This window comes from Trematomus bernacchii, unplaced genomic scaffold, assembly GCF_902827165.1.
Source record: "Trematomus bernacchii unplaced genomic scaffold, fTreBer1.1, whole genome shotgun sequence".
Classification (NCBI taxonomy): domain Eukaryota; kingdom Metazoa; phylum Chordata; class Actinopteri; order Perciformes; family Nototheniidae; genus Trematomus; species Trematomus bernacchii.
The window spans coordinates 798,374-820,546 of record NW_022987638.1 but is presented as its reverse complement, the minus strand read 5'-3'; the positions used below and the strand labels follow the sequence as shown (position 1 = coordinate 820,546).

Here is a 22,173-nt window from a genome sequence, read left to right as displayed (position 1 = left end):
AAAAAAAAAAAAAGATCAGTTAGCTGAGTTTCTTCCCGTTACATGGATATGAAACATTCATAGTTTATTAAATATTAAGAAGCCCTCAGACGCTGTTTCCTGCAGATGATGCGTTTTTCCCCCCGGTGGCGGGGGGATGGGGTTTAACAGGTTAAGGAGGACATCCAACGGCTTTCTGACGAGCTGAAAGAAAAATACTCTCGTGTCCGGTCTCATGGAGGTGGCATCGGTGCAGTCTAAACAGCTTGCCTCGTTCAGTGCTATCCATGACACAGTTCTGTGGGATCCTTCCACCTGTCCATGGCCTTCCGACTGCTCAACACCTGGCCATCAGCAGTCGTGGTCTGAGGTGGTGCGCAGGAGCTTATTGAATGGGGTGACTTCACCGCCTCGCCTAAACCTTCAGAACCGCTTCACGACCCTGTCTGATGATCCGGCCCATCCAGCTGATGCTCCCGCGGCACTGGCCCGTCCAGATCTACACCCTGCCGACACTGCAACAACTTCTGCGCCGGTAGCCAACAGCGTTTGTGCTCCTTCCCAGGCCACTGTGGAGTCAACTCGGCATCCCTCATCCCGTCTGGCGACCTCCTCTTTACGTCGTAAACTCCTCAAAGAGGCCGTGCTGAGATACTCGGGAAGTTTTCCGGGCCCTCAGCCGGCAAGGAAATCCCCTCCCAGCCCAGCTGTTACTGTCTCACCACAACACTCTCCTGCTCGGTCACCACACCCTCAATCACCGGCACCTCCTCGTCCCCTTTTCGCCCCAACCACATTATTAATCGGGGATTAACCAGAAACATCCGATTCTTCAATGCAGCCACACGCTGCCTCCCTGGAGCCACAGTCCCGGTCATCCTGGATAAACTCCCGGGGCTGCTGCACTCACTCCCGTCCTCTGTCAATCGACTAAGTGTCCACGTTGGGTCGAATGATATAGCCCGCCAGCAGTCGAAACGTTTTAATCTTCTACGGAGCTGTGAAAAGTCGTTTTTTATCTCAGGTCCGATCCCAACGCTGGCCCGCGGAGCAGGGCGTTTCAGTAGGATCCTCAGCCTCCACACTTGGCTCCAATCCGCCTGCAGAGCTCACAATTGAGGTTTTATTGACAATTTTAATCTATTCTGGGACCGACCCGCCCTCTTCGGCACTGATGGAATCCACCCCAGCAGGTTGGGTAGCCACATGCGAGCGGCTAACATGCAGCACGCTGTTCAGACGTCTCCCTGACTATTTCCACTCCATTCCCACACACCCCCCTTTCTAGCAGTGTCATCTCAGGACTTGGACTCGTGAATTCTCGCGCACGATGACTTGGACTCGGACTCGTGAATTCTCGCGTACGATGACTTGGACTCGTGAATTTTTCCCCCCACGATGACTCGGACTCGACTTTTACATTGACGCTCCGACTTGAACTCGGACTCGAGCAAGTTTTCTCTGGAGTCTGATGTCCTCTATCCTGGCGTGTGCACCTGCGAGGCGAGTTCACGTACTGGGCCCCGCTATTCCAGTCTAAAGATATCTAGAGACACCCCCCGCATCGTGCTGTATGCTTTCACACATTCTGCTTCCACATTGGAAAAGAGCAGCGCAAAATGCTCGTTATGTGGAAAAAGGATTGAAGAGAAGGCTCCGTAACACATTACTCTAAGGATCGAGTTCAGAACTGTCTTGAACACTATCATCAGAGTAACGTGATCTAATCAATAAATAAAGATTCTGCCGATAACACGAAAGCACATGGCTACTTAACATGCAGAATGTCATTTTGCATGCTAAGTAGCCATGTGCTTTCTGGGGCTTAATCTTTATTGATAGAATTTAAACATTCTCTATAATAATTGTAGCGTCCCCGGCTGAATGATGGTCAGACTCTGATGGTATCTGTTTATTGCACACCCTTGCTTTTATACAATCATTACCAACGTAAGAGCTTGTGCCCTTATCAGCCAGGTGCTAAAAATCCAATGCAACTATTTAGTATATGTTAATTTATTCGTCATCTATCCGTCATTATACATGTGTGTTTACACTGCTCCGTTGACCATTGACTTCCGGTAAAAGTTCTTTCAAAATAAGAGTCCCGATCGTATTACTATCAAAATAAAAGTGCAAAACGAAGATATTGGCATACAAATATAATCACTTCTCTAAAGGGTAACTCATTTTAAATATAGTTAGACATATTAAAGGTCATTTACAATAATAAAAATAATAATAATAATAATATTAATATTAGTAATAAGCTTTATATGTGTATAGCACCTATTACAAGAATTGTAGCCAAACTCGCTTCACAGCAGTTCAATAGACAGATTAGTATAACATGACAGGATAAAAGCAATGTAGAGGAGCAGCTACATTTCAACACATATATCCACGAAGATGAATACATGAAGACTTGTGACTCTGACTTGACTTGGACTCTTCTTGGGTGACTCGGACTTGGACTCGGACTCGAACACAGGTAATGATGACTCGGACTCGACTCGGACACTCCTTGGGTGACTCGGACTTGGACTCGGACTCGACTACGACTCTCCCTAGGTAACTCGGACTTGGACTCGGACTCGAAGAGTGGTGACTCAAGAGTGACTTGGACTCGTGAATTGGTGACTTGACTACAACCCTGTCTCAGGCCACCGTTTCTACTGCTATAAACTTTTCTACCAGTAAGTTTTCTTCGCTGGTGCCGCTGACGCCTGCCATCTCGCTCTCTGGCGCCACCCAACGACCAGAGGCTTCTATGCCAGTGCAGCGACCCATTTGTTATAACCAACATACACAGAAGGTTGGTGACTTGGAAACAGAAAGTCCAAAAGCAGAATTGAACAGAAGTTCTGCGTGCTCCACGGTCTATCACGGGCGGTATAGTATACAGATAGTATATCTAACACACTTAAACTGGCTCTATTAAATGTCAGGTCTTTAGCAGGTAAATCATTTTTAATCAATGATTTTATCACCAAGCACAATCTGTATTTTATGTTTTTAACTAAAACTTGGTTAGACCAAAACAACAGCACAGCTGTTCTTATAGAATCAACCCCTCCCAACTTTAGTTTTATGAGTCAGGCAAGACTGCATAAGAAAGGGGGTGGAGTAGCTATTTTGTTTAATGATTTATTTCAATGCAAGCAGACTATGTATGGAAACTTTGCTTCTTTTGAATATGTGGCCCTTCAGTTGAAATGCTCCTCTCGAGCTCTTTTCCTAAACATCTACAGACCACCCAAATACTGTGCAAGTTTTTTTGATGATTTTACCGAGTTACTGTCTATAGTGTGTATTGACTTTGACCGTCTAGTCATTGTTGGCGACCCTCAGGACAGAGGGGCTAAAGAACTGTTTTGTGTTATCGATAATTATGAACTGACTCAGCATGTGAAGGGTCCGACACACAATAAGGGGCACACCCTACTTAATTGTATCAAAGGGTCTGAACATTTCTAAGCTTGTGGTGACTGATGTAGCGCTCTCTGATCATTCCTGTGTTTTCTTTGAGAGCTCTATTCCCGTCCATACAATTGTTAAGAAAGAGGAAACCACTAGACGTCACTTAACTGAAAATGCACAGGAAATGTTTGCTCAGATTTTTTCTCCCTCAATTGCCCATGCTAACTTCTCAGTAAATGAGCTAGTTGATCATTTTAATTCTAAAATAACAAATGTCATGGATACCATTGCTCCTATTAAAACAAAGGAAGTATCTAGCAAGAAATTATCTCCATGGAGAAAAGCCATGACCGTGAGAACAGCAAAAACTGATTGCAGAAAAGCTGAACGCAGATAGAGAAAAACAAATCTCCAAGTTCACTAATGGCGCGTTTCCACTGCAGCACGGAGCTCGCTTTAAGCGTGCCGAGCCGTGCGGGGCCCGTTTTTGGTTGCGTTTCCACTTGGCCTAGTACCGGCTAGCGGGTCCTAATTGACAGTTTTTCTGGCCCCATAAAATCGTGGTTCTAGGGCCAGGAACAACCAGGCTGAGTCGGGCTGAGTATGCTAAACTAGAGAGAGAATCGCTGGCAAGGGGGCTACAACTACAACAAGATGAACATATTTGACCGTGATTTAATTGTAATACACGTTTCAAAATGATGCCGAAGTAACAACATACTGATACCGGTTAGTAAAAACCATGAATTAATGCTTTGACAAGTCTGCAGACAGACGGCAGGCAAAAAACCTTTTAAAATGCGTGTTGTCTAAATGGAGATCGGCTAAGCTAACGCAGTGTATGCTCCGACCGTCCACACTCACAACAACGGCCTATACAGACATAAATAAACCAGCGACTGTATTCACCATGACACAGACAGTCTGTGGTTTGTACTTGTTTAACTTTTGTCTAGTTTCTGAACAGATATGAGGAGCTGTGAGCTCTGAGGGCTAACGGCTGATGTTGGTTTTGTGTTTCGCATTGAAGATGACGTCACGGCTCCGCCTACACTGCGTTACTATAGATACTATACTCTAAGGGGGACCGTGCATTTGAGGCGGTGGCCCCAAGGCTATGGAACAAACTCCCCCAGAAAATAAAAACCTCTCCCTCAATAGAGATTTTTAAGGGGCAGTTAAAGACCCACCTCTTCCGACAGGCCTTTGGGGCGTCGGAGGAGGTGAGTTAGTAGCTGTCTTTTATTGGTGTTTTATCGTATGTTTTATCCTATGTATTACCTGCTGTTGTTTTATGCCTTTTTATGCCTTTTATTCTACATTTTAGTTGTACTGTGAATTGTGTACTGTACTGTAAAGCACTTTGTCCAATCGTGTTGAGAAGGGTGCTATATAAATAAAGTTTTACTTACTTACTTACTACCCCAGTTCCTAAACTGTAATGGAAATGCGCCATAAAGTGAGCCAGTCCTAACAAGGCCTAACGAGGCCTAGCCATACCGAGCGAGGCCGTGTAGTGGAAATGCGCCATTCGAAATATATAAAGAGAGACTCTGCGCCTATATAGCAACCTTACATTTTTATGCGGACGATACCGTTATGTACTGTGCACTAGAGATGGCAAATCCGGATCCTTTTACGGACTCAGGGTCTTCTGAGTCAGTCATTGAAGAGATCCGGATCATACGAGTCATTTGAGTCATATGAGTCAGCATGACCAAGACCGTAGAAATCCTATCGGTGAAACCGAAAAGTTGTTGCATTTCACGAGCATATTATTATTCCATATATTTTGAATATATATATATTTGTATATATATGTGTAATATCTGCATGTATATTTTCTATTTCGACATGTATATTTTATATTTTATATTTTATTTTATTTTTCTTTCTATTCTTGTATATTTTGTAGTTTTGTTTTATTGTAAAATGCCTTATGCTGCTGTAACAACAACAATTTCCCAATTTGGGATCAATAAAGTACTATCTATCTATCTATCTATCTATCTATCTATCTATCTATTAAACTGACGTTATATTAACCTCCGCTACACAGTGTATTTTGCTTTAATAAAAAATGTTGATTACAAAAAAAAGGGTTATTTTGCGATTTGGCAAATCTGAGTCTGCTGTTGACTCGTGCATGAGGACGAGTCTGCTGGATCTCTGGATCTGCTGCTATATGGTTACGGCTCCGAGTCCGCACGAGTCTGCTCTGCTGTGTGTTGCACAGCGAGTCAGGATTTGCGAATCTGCGAGTCTGCTGTTGATAGCGCGGGAGCCGGGTGCTGGAGGAGGGGCTATGCTCGTGCACATGACGAGTATGGATCTCTGGATCTGCTATGCTATTATGCTTACGGTTAGGAGCCGTCGGCTCCTCTGAGTCCCCACGAGTCCGCAGGAAGTTTCACTGATCCGCGTCCCCTCCCCTGAGCCAAACGATCACTTCTGACAGCTATCCTGTATACTTGCTAAAGGGTAGGTAGATGGACTGGGGTACGTTGTAATGTGATTTTACATGTTATAAAGAGAGTAGCGAGTGACGCAATTTATAGTTTTAATTTGTACGTCACACCAAGTGTGGGACTCAAGGACTCGGGTTAATGGAGAGGGGAGACTCGTCATGACCAGCTCATTTCTAGGATCCGGGTTAATGATCCGGATGAATCAGGACTCGCCCATCTCTAATGCACAGCGCCCAGACGAGAGTGCAGCAAGTGCAGCAGAAGCCAACTGTTGCTATCTTTAAACTATGCCGCCGAAACATAATTTCAGCCAATCAGTGTCGTCAAATCTGATGGTCACAGGGCTCCTACGTGAGCGCCCGGTGCAGTCTGTGAGTTGTTTGGACTCCTATCCAAGGAGACAAAACAGGAAGCTGTCATACACTCTGGAAGCTACCATTAGCAGCTAATGAAAACTCCGTTTTTGACATAAAAATGGAATTATGGATCATCAATCATTTTTTCAAAGTGACAGACACATTGGATTAACCTTCAGCTGCGTTTTTGATCAGAATTGTTATTCAGCAAAAGGTGAGCATATCTCCGTGTTTTGCTACCTAAAGCTACGTCGTGTGATGTCTGTATTTGCTTCCCCTGTCGCGAGTTCTGATCGCTCAGTGATGATACTTATATTTCTAGAATCTGTGGAATCTCAGCTTGTTAGCACAGTTTATGCTGTAGAAACTATGTCCAGGACAAGGTGTTTGGAAGTTTTGGAAGATTCATAGCTAACCACACTGAAGTTATGGAGGTATTGATCAGTCTTCTCATATTTTTAAGCCTCAAATTGTCCTTCCCCCCCCCCTCTAACATCACCAGAAGTCATAATTTAGGGGGTCTTTTCTCAAAAAAATGCCCCTAGTATTGTTTGATCACCATTTCCACAGCCCCACCTAAAATATTTTCCACCAGCCGCCACTGATTATCTGTCTGTATTATGTTGCAGCTCAGCTGATTTTGAAATGATGGCAAAGTGAGAGTGAAAACACAAGGTAAATTTAATACTACTGTTGTATATAAGTAAGCATACTAAACATGTATTCTATCACTGTATTATATAAGTAATCTTGTTAGTGTATATTAGTAACCTACTGTATGGCAGGTGGAGGGGCAGTGATGTTACAGGTGGAGGAGCAGGGATGTTACAGGTGGAGGAGCAGGGATGTTGGCTGGGTGCTGGCAGGTGGAGGGGCAGTGATGTTACAGGTGGAGGGGCAGGGATGTTACAGGTGGAGGGGCAGTGATGTTACAGGTGGAGGGGCAGTGATGTTACAGGTGGAGGACTTACTGGACATGTATACACTCATTACATACTGCACGTAAAATACGACCAAGAATGTGAGACAACTTTATACAAATTCATATCACATCCATTACTGATGCCATTTGTCATACTTTGTTAAACTCACAAATAATAAAGTTCCATAACTTCAGTTGGAAACAAAGACCACACCTTATCTCCCCAAGGCAATTTCCCATCCAATAGGTGTGCTATATAGGTGTGTATAACCCTTTCTCCTGTCTGTTTCTCCCTCTTTCAGCACAAGAACCAGAGGGGGATTCAATAGAGCCTGAATACCTGCACCGAGACCCTCACCCTGCACCCTGAGTCTCAACTCTCAGAGTTTTTCAAGCCTTTCCCTGTTATTTGTATTAAACCAAACATTAAGCTTCCCAATGGTGTGGTCTTCGTTTTATGAAAAAGTGCAAATGCAGTGTTTGAATATGATTACCTCACATATTTTGTTGCGGCTGTCTGTTTTGATTGTTAAATTGCTCCTGCTGACTTGAGCTAGCCATTTTTCCCTCCTCTCTGTGTCAGTGGGGAAGCCGTACATTTTGATTCTTACTCCTTTCTCTGAGCGATTGGAGCATCCCCAGGCAGCACAGCAAACCATGGTGGAGACGATATGCCAGGACAACACGGAGGAAAAGGCACAGACAAACTGCATGACATGCTATTCAATGTTTATTGAATTCCATGTATTTACAATGGATGTTCCTAAAACAACACTTTTAACGTCATAATCATGTTGCTGCTAGTCCATTGATAGTCACCTGTTGGTCTCCTGTCCTTTCTGAAAGTCATAAAGAGTACATTAGTCATTTAGATTACTTATGTCCTCAAGTACCATGGGATTACTGAAACCACCATGAATTAAAAAAATGGTAGAAATTAATCTAATCTAAATTTTGAAGCATTCCTTGCCATCCCCTCCCTCTAAATATATCAATAAACATTAGGAAGTGATGCACCTGACTACCATACCTGTTTAAGAAGATAATATTTGTTTTAAAGAATTCAAAGCAATACACAACAGCAACAGGCTCTTTAACCAAGGCAACAGCCTAACATGTATATGTTAACAAGTAAACTAGCTGTTCACACTATTCCTAATATTATCCATAAATATTAGCAGATTCTATTTATTTTTTAAAACATATTGATATAAATACATACACATATCGGTATGTTGTATAAATATTGCAAATCAAGACCTTTATTCACTACTTATTACCAAAAATCGTAGTTCTATCTCCGGTAATCATGCATTCATATGTCCCGCCACGAACTTCCGGGGAACTATTGACTCTCCCTGAACCACGTGACGATCAAGCATTTTGGACTTCCGCTGTCGTAACTCTCTCTCTATATGGCGCTGGGTGTTGCTATCTGCTTTGTGTAGCGTGGTTCTACAAGCAAGTCAGTGCATTCATTGGGTGCAGTGGCGGCCGGTGGTCTTTTTTTTTGGTGGGGCTCTTGACGTACCGCAAGTGACCTACCCGGGGGGTCCGGGGGGTTTCCCCCCGAAAATTTTTTTCGAGAAATGACCCCTTAAATGATGACTTCTGGTGATGTTAGAGGGGGGGGGAAAGGAGAAATCGAGGCTTAAAAATATGAGAAGACTGATCAATACCTCCATAATCTTCAGTGTGGAAAATATTATTTATCAACCTGAACATCTACTACTTTACCAGGAATTTGTGTTCTCAGAACTGGTCTGTTTTTTTCTTTCTTAAAACTGTTCATGTTTTATGAACCAACACCTTCACCAAGTAGCTTTACAGTGAACTGCATGTGAGATATAAAATTAATAGCATCTTTTCAGTAGCATTAATTATAAATATTTAAGTGGTTCAATACAAGTCACTACAGCATTTCAAACTGAACTGTGAATAAATGCAATTTAAAAAAAATAACCACAGCACAAAATGTCATAAATTGTGTTTTTTCTTTGTTTCTCTGAGGATTATTTACAAACAGGCTTATTTACATATATCAATAACTCAGAAATGAAAAAGCTACATCGTCTAACACGAACAACCAGTTAGCATAATGATAATATATGTGTTATGTACAATGTATCTGGCAAGGCTAGAGCAAGAAAGAACATAAAGTTTGCAAAAGGTTTAAATAACTTCAAGTATCTGTCTTCAGATTACGTGGAGGTTTTAGTCCGATGGGAAGCAGATTTTAAGCGACACCGAAGATAAACCAAAAATGTGGTGGAGCTGCAAACCGTGTAGTGTTGCTGGGACAGAACAGGAGCTATAACCGTTGGAAAATACATCACAGACAATGCAACAAACGTGGAGACAGAACAATCACTTCTGTGATAAATGCCCACTTATTAATAAACTTCTAACAACCATGGGAAACCTCCTCTCTACATATAAAGTGATATCCAAGCATGGGAAACAAAAGACAGCATTTACCTGTTTGCATCCAGCTAGCCAAGCCTTTCTTGTGTACCAGCTACTTGTGAAGCCTCGTGTATAAATTTTGTCTTTTTCACGAGATTGCTGCGATATATTCAAATCGGGTTGGTCCGGTGCAAGGTCTTTAAGCAACAATTTATCTGCCAAACTTCTCCTTTCGAAAGGATTGGAGATTAGCTCTTGAACAGAATTAGGCGCGGACCGAGGTCCGGAGACTCCACCTGCACACGAAGCCATCCTCATCAACCGGATACGAGTCACTGTCCAAACTACTCACAGACTGCACTGGGCGCTGACATTGGCGCCCGGTGACCGTCATCTTTGACGACGCTAATTGGCTGAAATTATATTTTCGCGGCATAGTTTACACGTTACAGATAGCAACAGTCAGCTGCTGGTGGCTGCTGCTGCACTGGTTGAAGGCTCCTCTCTTAGCGCCCAGACGAGAGAAGGTGCATGGGCAAGGCCAGGCAGGAAACATGTGACTTATCAGTAACTTTAGACATCGTAACACAATTTTAAACGAGATTTTATTGTAGATTATACATTTTACTGATACCAATTATATAATATTTACCTTGTTCATTAAAAATAAAAATAAAAACATATATATTTTTTTAAACATATTTTTTTTTTTTTATTTTAATTTTAATTATTATTTATTTTTATTTTTTTCAATATGGGAAGAGGTGGGGCGGCGCCCCTAGCGCCCCTATGGACCGGCCGCCACTGATTGGGTGGTATCAGAGAGATACAAGGGTCTGTAAATGCAATGAAAACAATTGGCCACAGCAAATAATTGATATTAAACATGTCATTTTTACTTTTGAATACTTCAGTACAAAGGATGTATTGAATAATTTAAGTGATATGTGTACACATATAAATCATTAGTCAAAACAGGGCTACATTTGATTGAATTATAAAAGGTATAATATGTGGTAAACTGAAGAGCCGTTTGGGAGCCGAGCCAAATGATCCGGCTCACCAAGAAGAGCCGGAATTCCCATCACTAGTGGTATCTGGAGCATTCGACCAATCACAAACATGGAGAAGCGTTCTGACAGCGCAGCGTCATACTTCCTGAATGAAAAGTAAACTTTAATATTAGTCAAATATGAAGAAGTTAAACTTTAAACATCCATGACTTAAACACTTTATCCTGGATAAAAGCCACATAGCTGCACCTGCAAGGTGAATACTGCTGGTAAAAGAAAAAGTGTTTGAATGCGAACATTAACAGGTTTATGATATCACTGCCCCTAATTACATTTGACTCAAGTGTTTCGTCAACTTAATGTGTTGCTTAAAATAATACTTCTGCATACAGTATGTGACACTGTGAGTGTTGCACGGCCAGATACGGCTCAGCTGACTCAAATAAGGAAATATATGATACATTATGATGTGATATGATGTGATATGAATGATAATGGGACACATCGACGTCTGCACTCACAGTGCCGCGGACTGTAGGCTACGTAATGTTACTTTGATCCGGTTACTTATGTTGTGGTAGATATTTAATTAAGCTTTCTTAACATAATAGTATAATAATAGTATAATAGTTATAGGCTAATAGTCAGATTGCTCTGAAGATGGGAGGTGATATTCTATTCATTTTCACGTTCACACAGTCGGTGATTTTGGCCGGCCGTCTTTCCTGCAACGGCAGTTTAAACTGTATTTCCTTTCTCCTGTCATGATATGAATTGATCGCTTTAAACTCCGCACACTGAGCTCGGATTGGTCAGCAGGCAGTGCTTTTATCCTGGAACCTATCCTGCTCCGGAGGCTAGCCGTTCAGAATAAGTTATCGAGCCCGCTAAAAAGTGAACCAGCTTCGTAGGACCGGAAACCCCTGAAGTTAGCTTGCTAAACGAAAATCCTGATTCGTAGTATAGGCCGCAGGCCGCAGGCCTCTGGCGTCTTAAGATAATGCACAGATCTTGTTATTATGAGCAGTTTTATATAGCAGTGAAGTTGTCACGGCAACCAAGCCCAGCCACTGATGCTGTTCAGAAGATGGAGTCAGCAACAATTAAACTGTTTTTAAATGTATTTATTAAAAAACTACATTTTGTTCATACCACAGACTGTATGAGGGTGTTGTTACAGAATGATTTTAGCCGCCTCAACACCAAAGACCCCAAATGAACAGAGAAATGTGAGGCAATAAATAACATCATTTAAAACAAACTCTTGGACTTCTGTAGAAACAGCAGAAAACACAATACCAAAGTGCTTGTGATAAATATCTGCCATTCACAGTTTACACAAACAGGCAGCTATGACTTTGGCTTCCATTACACAGCAAGACATTTTGTTCTGATAGCAACGCTCCAACAGAGGATCTGCAGCTCATGTTGCTGTGGTCAACAACGTGAGAAGATGGATATCATTTCATCTCTTCACCACTTCCTTCTTGTATCTTGTAGCAAGTCATGTTTCCTTTTTTAACACGTGTTCAGTACAGGTTAAGAGCATGACACACACAAAGCTTTGCAGTTGTTGAAGGTGTGTTTTCTCACTTTGGACAGAGCTAAGATCCTGGTACACAGGGAATACAAAGTGAGGATTTAACCAAACATCACTGTTCTCAAGAATACTCCCTGGCCCTGATGCATTCATCATGTGAGAAATAAATGCTACTGCTCTCCCTTTGAGAGTGAGCAGGTGGCAGTCAGAGGGTTTCCTCGTGGTTCTGGCTCTTATCGTCTCGCAGCTGTTTGATGTCAGTGAGCTGAAAGCCGTCGTACAAAAACGCAGACACCACTACTCATTCATCGTCTGCTTTTACCGGCAGGACAAAAACAAAAGATATCAATAACATTGAATTTGGGGGAAAAAATTGCATGATGAAACAAATGATAAATCTGAAGCCCCCCCACAAAGTTTATTCCACTCAGAAGTGGCTATGAAAATATCTCTCTCTATAAACAGGCATAGGTGATCTTTCTGCACACCACGTGTGTGTTGGCACTGAGGCAGTGTGTATGTGACAGACAGAGCGGGGGGGGGGGGGGGGCTTCAGTCGTCAATGAACGTCAGCCGGCCCGGCCCCTCGCTCTTCATCCAGCGCCGGTACCTCTTCATCCTCGGGTCGGTCGCCATCTTCACTTTCATCTCTTCCTCCTGCTGCTTCCGGTGCACCTGACACACACACACACACGCACTTAAAGTGCTGCAAATGAGGCGAACCCTCACTATGGAAACATATTAATCGCTCACATGTAATTCCATCAGTGACTCAGAAAACGTTATTGTCCATTACATTAACATATAATGAAATGTGTCTTTGGCACTGGCAAATCAGATAAAATAACACTCCCCACACAGTACAACATACAATTCATATACACAAAAAGAAGGAAGTTGCATCATAAAGTGGCAGTCTTAAAAAAACTCTAGAGCGGTTTATTCTTCCCCTGGCGTGGGTCCATTCCATACTCTAACATTAAACATCATGTGACCACTCTCAGCGAGACACTGAATCACATCGCGTCCACCTCAAAGAGGATCAAAACTCTTACTGACATATGTGACCTGCTCTATCGAAATCAGTCGCATTGACCCGAAGACACATTTTGAGTTGTATACACTGCTGGAAATAGGAGATTCCTAGCTTTCTAATGATATCAGGATTGTTTCTGTACTCCAAATATTAAGCAAAATATGTCACATTATATAATGACTGTTACCGAGTCATCATTTTGAGAAAAAGGCCTTCAAAGTTTCCTCTTCTCTGGAATCCATCGATCTGATTGATTATTAGCGGAGCAAATGATCAAAATAGTCCGGAGGGAAAATATTTCCGTTTGGATTACTGGTCTGGGGGAAGCTCGCGAGTGTGTGTGTGTATGTGTGTGTTTGTGTAATTTTGCGTTTCTGTGTATTGTTTGTTTCCCGGGTAAAACACTCAGGAGAAACACTGGCTGTTCTTATGCCTGCTGTGACGTTAAGTTACTCCGTTCTCCGCTTGTAATTATGCCGTTACAAGCTTCATAGTTGTATTTATTATCTGAATTTGCCGAAACAAGTTTAATATTCTGAAAGCCAAGACTTTGTTTATTTTAAATCAGATGAAAACAAACTGTAACGGACCCTGCCGTGTTATCAATGATTACTATACGCCTTACATTCATAATTTCAGCCGGAGGGAGGGGAAGCAGCGCTGCGGAACAGCAGAGTGGCGAGGGAGAGCTGTCATCTTCCCTTTACAAGCTTCACAAATGTATTTATCGTGTGGTTTTGGAAATAAAAGTTTCATATTCTGAAAGCCAAGACTTTGTTTATTTAAAATCAAACAAAACACCCAAACTATTTTTTTACGCAAATCCACGTTTATTTTGAAATGAGCCGTTGCGACTTCCGACTGATTTCGATAGAGCGGGTCACATATTGGCAGGATTCTAAAGAGGAAACATAGTTCTATAGTTGGACCTATATTGATTTATATTATTCAATTTGTTGTTTATTGTTCATTTACCTTTATTTTGGTGTAATCTAAGTTAATTGAGGTAGTTGTTTTATGCTTTACTTGGCACACCAGTATAGGCATATGATTTTTTACTAGGGTGAAACAAGTAAAGCCATAGGAAAGGCTACAGGACAAGAAAAGGTGAAAACATTGTTAAGTGTCTTTGTTGATATTGGATCATGCTAATCAATATACGAAGTGATGTTCCTGTTGGACTGTGTAAGATTCACTAACTGGTGCCTCAGTGGCAGGTTTGAGTTCATTTTCAGTTTTATTTCTTGAAGTTTTTGCCGCTACAAGGATCAATACTCTTAATAACTCTTACTGACAGGTTTGCAAGAATCTAGAGGAGAACAGGAGGAGAAAAAGAAAAGGAGAAAGGATGCTGAGGATCTAACAGACAGTTTTCAGATACGCACCTCGTAGTTATCTTTGATCCACAGCCGCTTCTCCAGGAACGTCTGCTTGGAGCTTTCATCCAGACTGTCGAACTGAGACTGAGACATCTTCATGTTCCTCCTGAGGAGACCGGGTGAGGGCTGAGTACGCACTGAACTATACTCAGTGGTGTAAAGTAACTAAGTAGATTTAATCAAGCACTGTGCTCAAGTACAATTTGGAGGTACTTGTACTTTATTTCAATGTTATGTTACTTTGTACTTCTACCCCACTACAATTCAGAAGTAAATGGTGTACTTCTCCTCCACTACATGTATTCAATACCTTTAGTTACTTCACAGATCTGGATGAATGATGTGAAATATAACCAAGTGTTAAATCAGACTTTAGTTCCACCTGGAGTAAATGCACAAGCTACCCTGCAGTATACAAAGTCATTCAAACTGGCTGCACCTTTACCAGCTTTGAGAACACTTTCATGATCAATCATTATAAAACATATCATATACAGTGGAGGAACTAAGTATTTGATCCCCTGCAGATTGATGCTCATTTTGTCTTTCTTCCATTTCTGAATAATGGCACCAACGGTTGTCTCCTCCTCACCAAGCTGCTTTCTGGTGGTCTTGTAGCCAGTCCCAGCCTTGTGGAGGTCTACAGTCTGGTCCCTGAGGTCCTCAGACAGCTCTTTAGTCTTGCCCATGGTGGAGAGGTTGGAATCTGATTGATTGATTCTGTGGACAGGTGTCTTTTATACAGGTAACTAGTTGATGTTAGGAGTACTTTCCTAAAGGAAATGGACTTATGTAATCGGTCTGTGGGAGCCAGAATCCTTGTTGGTTGCAAGGGGATCAAATACTTACTTCCCACAGTTAAATGCAAATCAATTTTTATCTTTTATATAATGTTAATTTCTGGATATTCTTTTTGATATTCTCTCTCACTGTTTATATAAACCTACCATTACAATTACAGACTGTTCATTTCTTTGTAAGTGGGTAAACTTGCTAAATCTGCAGGGGATCAAATACTTATTTCCTCCACTATATATTATTCTGAAATGGACCAATCTGCACAATGACTACTTTTACTTTTGGTACTTTAACTATATTTTGATGATAATAATTATTATATAAAATAATTCAACATGTATATTTTCTATGCCAATGCCATGTCTTTTTATGCTGCTGCAACACAAACATTTGCCAAATTGGGATCAATAAAGTACTATCTTATCTTAATACTTTTGTACTTTTACTGTAACATTTTGAATGCAGGACTTTTACTTGTAACAGAGTATTCCTACATTCTGGTACTTCTACTTTTACTCAAGTAAAAGATCTGAGTACTTCTACTTTTACTGAAGTACCAGATCTGAGTACTTCTACTTTTACTTAATTACAAGATCTGAGTACTTCTTCTTTTACTAAAGTACCAGCTCCGAGTACCTCTCCCCCTCTGTGTATCCTGTGTGAGGTGAAGCTCCAGCACTGACCTGATGAGGTAGACCTTCTCCTCCTCTCCGTACTCCTCCCTGCAGAGGGTGAAGCGATAAATCCATGAGGCGTACCAGCTCAGGTAGGTGGTCAGGTAATAGGGGAAGAGCACCATCTGGCAGAGCAGGATGTCGGACAGGTTGGGCTTCTGGTAGCCTCCCTTGATGTCGATCTTGGTCTTGATGATGTCCCGGATCACCTCCTCCTCCTGCTCCCGGATCTCCTCCTTGGAGCGCCGGTTCTTCCCCTTCTCCTTGCTGCGGTTGAGGAGCCCCTGCTGCTTGGCGATCTCCGTGGCCTGGATCCGGTACTTGGGCACCGTCACCAGGTAGTTGATGGCCTCATTGTAGCTGCTGTGCCAGCTGTAGAACTGGAGGAGGAAATCTACTTCTTATACACTCATGATGAACAAAGTATTTGCCATGCAATTGGGTATCTTTTTTTCTGGCTATTTTGAAAGAGGCAGACAGCTGGAGAAAAATTGATTTTACAGTTGCATGTTATTGAACATCCACCCAAGTGTTTTTGATTTTGCAGCAATTCCGAAAGGCATGTATGAGGGAGTCACTCTCTGCACAACTTTTTAAACATGCATCTAAGGAACTGATGTAACTTATAGTCCCCACTATAATACATTCTTGTCATTCATTTATACTGAATTAAACGTAGATTCTCATTTGTTATTATTTTATATGCGAGTTGTTAACATTCCTTACGTTTTTCTTTTGCGCCTCTATACCAAGCTGTTAATTCCACTTATTGTATATGTTTTGAAGCAATTCATCACTGTTCCAAACTAACTCATCAGTTTTCAATAAATAAAAAACATTAGTACCTGGAAGATGGAGATGGCGCAGATGGTGACCAGGATGACGATCCTCACGTCCACCTTGGGGGTGAGCTGCCTCCTGTAGTAGGTGTAGTAGTGCTGGTAGTACTCCTCGGGGTGGTCCAGCATGTAGTCGTAGTCCCGCCGAGTCTCCTCATCCTGCACACACACACCCACAATCATTTTCATCTTTAATAAAGGCTCATCAGTATGACATAGGCAGGTCTTTACTGACAAGTTCAAAGCTTTATTCACAGAAATAAATGTTGCAGCTTTATTTTTGTTGCTTAACAAACTATTTGGGCAAACCAAAAATACCTCTACATTTATTAAGAAAACGTACAAGTAATCATTTACAAAATATAATTCTAATCTAACTGAATTTCCAAATTCAATCCATAATTGTAAGTGTTCATTCTTTCCAATACAACATATCTTTAACATACCTCGCTTCAATAAACACTGATGAGTTATATTCTTTAAAGAAAAATGAAAAGGTAATTTCATATGTTTAATTTAATTTGTCTACATTTTGGGAGTTTCATAGGCTAGACAAGCATTACTGTATGTACACTGCCTATTATTCTGTATATTTATATTGTTTATTCAATATATATACACTCTATAGATATATATCCTTCATTAGTAATATGTGTATATTCACTGTTTTGCATATTTTGTTAGTCTTCTATTGCTGATATGTATATCTTTGTTTGTTTTTTTAATTTCATTTTATTTACCTCTAATTCATTGGCAGTGTCTTATCTATGCTGCTGTGACATAAACATTTCCCAAATCGGATTAATCAAGTATATCTTGTCTTCTTAATCCGATAAATTCAAATTATCAACTTTGAGGAATTTTTCTTTTTGTTTAGGAACAGGAAGTCAAATATGACGGCATATATATGACGGAGTACTTTTCCCCGTACAGTTCCGATAGTTCCTGGGGTTTTGCATTCACACCAAAAAGAGAACTTAGTTCACGAGAACTTTTACCCCCTTTTTAGTGCCTGCTAGCGAGGTGGTACTTTCCTGGGGAGAAAAAAAGTTCCAATTTCTGATTGGCTGGGCGAATTGCAAACCACGCCCCGTAAAAACTCGGAAAAGTTTTTTGAAGCCGCCATTGTATTTGCTGGCATTAGCATTATTAGCATTAGCCCCGCACACCAACGGAGAGAAAATAACTTATGGCAACACAAAAAAAGGACGCCTCGTGAACTGTTAGCGCCGTGTTACACGTGCCCACTGCACCTCGCGGGAGCGCGCACAGCGTAAATCAAATACTCACAGACATTTCAATTATTTTTTCTGCAAAGTTAGGTTTGGAAACTGTATCATTTCCTTTTGGGCGGGCATGCATAACACGGCATAACACCGGAGCACCGCTGCGGGGAAACTTTGGCGCTGTTCTGAGTTTGTTCTAATCTGTCAAAATGACTGACGGCTTTCAGATTTTTCCGTCATTGTTAAAAAAATCCGTCCCGGTGTTCTAAGGCTGCCTTTACACGGGAACGTTTGCGTTTATGCATCGTATGCATTTTCAAAAGTCTTCCGTTCACACGCATTCGATTCATTTAACGTGTCTGTTCACACGAGACCGCTGGAAACGCTGTAGTACATATGCCAGGCCTGTAAGTGGCGCTGCTGCCGCCACAAAATACACCAAAAGCAGCGATGAAGACCCCGGAGCATGGTTGCCCTTCTGTTTATGCCCCGCGGTGGATTTAGCAACATGTAGTAGTTCATGTAATTCTCCATGTCCACTTGTTGCTGATGCTGTGGTAGAGGAGCTGTATATTTTGCACTAACATCTGTAGCATGGTCGAGCTGTAGATGTTGTACTAACATCTGTAGCATGGTCAGTAGCAGTAGCACTAGCAGCAGCTACTGACAGTAGCTACTGACCATGCTACAGCAGTGAGCAGCAGAGGTGGGGAGAGGCGGGGCTATGGCTTCATCTATCGGGAAATGATCGTATAGAGGCGATTACACAGAGCCGTTTGACCCCCCAGAGCGTTTCGTTTGCAGATCTATCCACCTTGGGACCCGTTATCGTTTGTGGGGTCCGTTTCTATCGTTTTGTTACGGCCTCGTGTAAATGAAAGGGCTATACGCAAGAGAAACTATGCGGATACAACCCGTTTCGTTCCCGTGTAAATGGGGTCTAAGAGATCTCATTGGTTACAGGTGTGTTCACGTGTGTGTTCTGCAGGTGACTGGAACAGAGAGGGCAACTTTGAATAGCTCAGTCTGTAGGGACCGAAGGGTCGCAAGTTCAAGCCCGGAGCAACAAAAAAAAAAGACAAAATAAGCCAGTTCACCTCCTGGTCACTGCTGAGGAGGTGAACTAGACTTTTAGCAAGGCTCTGAACCCCAACTGCTCCCTGGTGGAGGGAAAACAGGCAGCCTGTCTGCTCTGACACCTCTCCATGGCAAAAAATGCATGCGTTTGTATCTTTATATGTATTCAGACCTTATGTGTATGGGTACTGTCACGGTACTCTGTGTGTGTGTGTGTGTGCGTGCGTTGTTGTGTGTGAATAACTGAATTTCCCCTGCGGGATAGATAAAGGATCTTCTTCTTCTTAATGGCAGTGTTTCAAATCAATTTCAAACCGAGTAAAGGTTATGGTCAATAACCTGGTCAATGTTTTGCCTACATGAGTATGTGGTTTCAGTCATTTGAAATGTGATTGTCACAGTAGGAAGAGCACAGGTGTGAATGATAACAGTAATGTTGGATGTGTTCCAGTGAGATGGACAGGGAGCAAAGATGCTAAATGGAATTCATCCATCACTACCTCCATCATTACACTGAGCTTCTCCTACCTTCACACGTCACCTAGTCCTGGCCAAGGACCAGTTTAGTGTGTCTTGAAAATTACGAAAAACTACAATGAGCACAAAAAGATGTAAACATACTATGAAACACTTCAACATAATGAAAGTGCATTTATAAAGAAATATATACTATATGAATGAGTAAATAAACAGCCACTGTAAGGGAAAGAAACAGGGTCTCTACAACATAATAAAACACCAACACCACACTTCCTCTACTTACAGTGTGCTGCCATATGGCATTCAAATCATATCAATATAAGAAGACATACTATGAGTACATTTATAGAGGACATCACATGGCAACATCTGTCCATATATACAGTGTAAAGTCCCTCATGATATTATATTATAGGATGTACAGTAAACACACATGAATCCCTACAGGAGTACAATGTAAGCATTGGGAAGGAGAAGGTGGTCTACCTCTACTCTGGTGCCATAAGGACACGTTTCAGGAAAGGAGAAGTAATAAGGATATGAAACACAGAGTCAGAGACACACAGAGACACACTGAAGCCGTTTCTCAATGTCGAGGAGGCTTGCTTGGTAGCACATGTATGCTGGGCATTTAAACAGTCCTTCGACGCCACTCGATGACGTAGTATACTTGAAATAGTGGCTCTGCAGCAGCTTAATACTCAACATTGAGAAACACCCAGGGACACAAAGAGACACACACGTCTCAAAGCTCGCTGCTGGACATGACAGTGTCCTCTGAAGGGACACTCTCTCTGAGACTGACCCACCTTCAGTGTCTCGTACGCGGTGGCGATGAGCAGGAACTTCGTGTGGGCGGACTCCCGGGTCTCTCCCTCATAGACGGGCTCTCCGGGCCTGAACCGGTCCGGATGGTACCGGCGGGCCAGCTGCCGGTAAGCCCGGGCGATATCCAGCTTGACGGCCTCCCGGGAGACTCCGAGCACATCGTAGCAGACCTCGGTGCCGCAGTACAGGCCCTCCACCAGCCCGGAGGCCGCCGGCAGGGAGCTCACGGAGAGCAGGAGCACCGCGAGCCGCCACCAGCTCTTCCCTGTCCGGGGACACCCAGCTCCGCCGCCTCGGCTCCGCTCCATGCCCGCAGCCATCTCTGTTAGCCTGCCGCCGCCGCTGCCGACCATAGGCTGTCCCGTCGCCTGCTGCTGACATCATCAGTACGCGCAATGTGGAAAGATGACGAGGCATGCATCAAAGATCGTCTGTGAGAGGGAGTGATGCTGGAGAGGGGAATGCAGACTTTCCTTTGACTAGCCTGAAGCTGAATTCTGACCTTTTTGTTTAGAATTCTGAGTTTAAAGTCGAAACTCTCACTTTTTTACTTTTGGTAACTTCCCACATTTTGTTTCGTATGTTTCACCGTAAGGAGCAGATTCATTCTGACTTTAATCTCAGAATTCGGACTTTGTGAGCAGTGGCGACTGGTCATTAGGGGCAGGTGGGGCACAGCCCCACCTAGTGTCAGCAGAAAGTATTACAAATAATGATTACAAAAAATGCAAAAAATTAATAAAACAATATATAAAATATATTTTAAGATCATGTTTAATCATCTGATTCGTCTGTACATTGTTGTTTTAGTCTGTGTTCTTCTAATTAGTGTGTCTACAGTCACAGTGTGTACCTATTGAGCTGTTTAGAGCCATGTGGGACAAAACCTGATCATGCCCCTTCCTCTCGCTGTGAAGTGAACGGTGACTGTAAAAACTACACTGCGCATGCTCAGAGTATTTTCCTATTTAATGTGTGTGGCAAAAAAATAATGACCATAGGGGCACTGAGCTGCCATCCCCACCATACGTCATCTCACATCATTCAGAGCTGATTGGCTGTAAGTACGTGTGCCGCGAAAAGTGTGGTGTGTGAAGAGGAGACGAGAGAGCTGCAGTGTCGCGTCCTAAAACCAGGAAGTAAGCACAAAAAAGCAATGAGGTTTCTCCATAGGATTTTAGAAAATAGCTCTAAATAAGATCTGTGGGAAACGTACCTGTTAGATAAATGCACGTTTTGTTCAGCCGGATAACATCCACATGTCTACCCTACTTTTATAATTTTTTTATCATAAATCTATCGATTAGATTTATGATTGACTTTTGAAACTACAGGAAGATAAGGAGGATTTTACAAAAAAGTAATAGAAATGTTTGTCCAGAAGGATAGGCAACTGGACTTCATCTTCAAGTCAAGGTAAGACCGCAATTTTATTGAAAATGGGATCTTACTAAGAGAGAACAATTCAATATTTAAATGATAAAATTACATTTTTTGGGTATCCTTTTGTTGAACTGTCTGTTTAAAATTAATCGAAGCATCAGACAAAAAAAGCTTTTGAAAATAATATAATATTTTGGTTTAGGTCAAAATATAATATTTGTAAACCTGAAGAGTCAGTGCCAGTGCCTCACCAGCCATGAACCTCACTGCACGTCACTGCAGAAGCTTATATATAGACATCTACGTTTTTTGTGCCCCACCACTTTTGTACATATAAAAACGCCACTGT

General features: G+C 42.1%; 1 protein-coding gene across 2 annotated transcripts; it reads right to left on the bottom strand.

Moving 5' to 3' along the window:
• Positions 1–11,672: 11,672 nt before the first annotated feature.
• On the bottom strand, positions 11,673–21,065 carry dnajc25 (DnaJ (Hsp40) homolog, subfamily C, member 25). 2 transcript variants are annotated; one of them, XM_034133152.1, is made up of 5 exons: positions 20,423–21,065; positions 16,837–16,989; positions 16,001–16,371; positions 14,526–14,661; positions 11,673–12,779 (listed from the first exon to the last, which is right to left on the bottom strand). In XM_034133152.1, exons 1-5 carry the CDS (start codon positions 20,792–20,794, stop codon positions 12,657–12,659), a joined length of 1,155 nt encoding a protein of 384 aa, XP_033989043.1. In that variant the 5' UTR covers positions 20,795–21,065; the 3' UTR covers positions 11,673–12,656. The 2 variants fall into 2 exon arrangements, with proteins under 2 accessions (XP_033989043.1, XP_033989044.1); XM_034133153.1 differs by having other exon boundaries at positions 14,526–14,625; positions 20,423–21,054.
• Positions 21,066–22,173: the final 1,108 nt, after the last annotated feature.

Excerpts from the sequence above, each read along its gene's own strand:
- dnajc25 (XM_034133152.1), bottom strand. The coding sequence starts at position 20,794 with ATGGTCGGCAGCGGCGGCGGCAGGCTAACAGAGATGGCTGCGGGCATG. Across the intron at positions 16,990-20,422 it reads CCGCGTACGAGACACTGAAG|GATGAGGAGACTCGGCGGGA; the intron begins GTGGGTCAGTCT and ends GTGTGTGTGCAG. Across the intron at positions 12,780-14,525 it reads GGATCAAAGATAACTACGAG|GTGCACCGGAAGCAGCAGGA; the intron begins GTGCGTATCTGA and ends TGTGTGTGTCAG.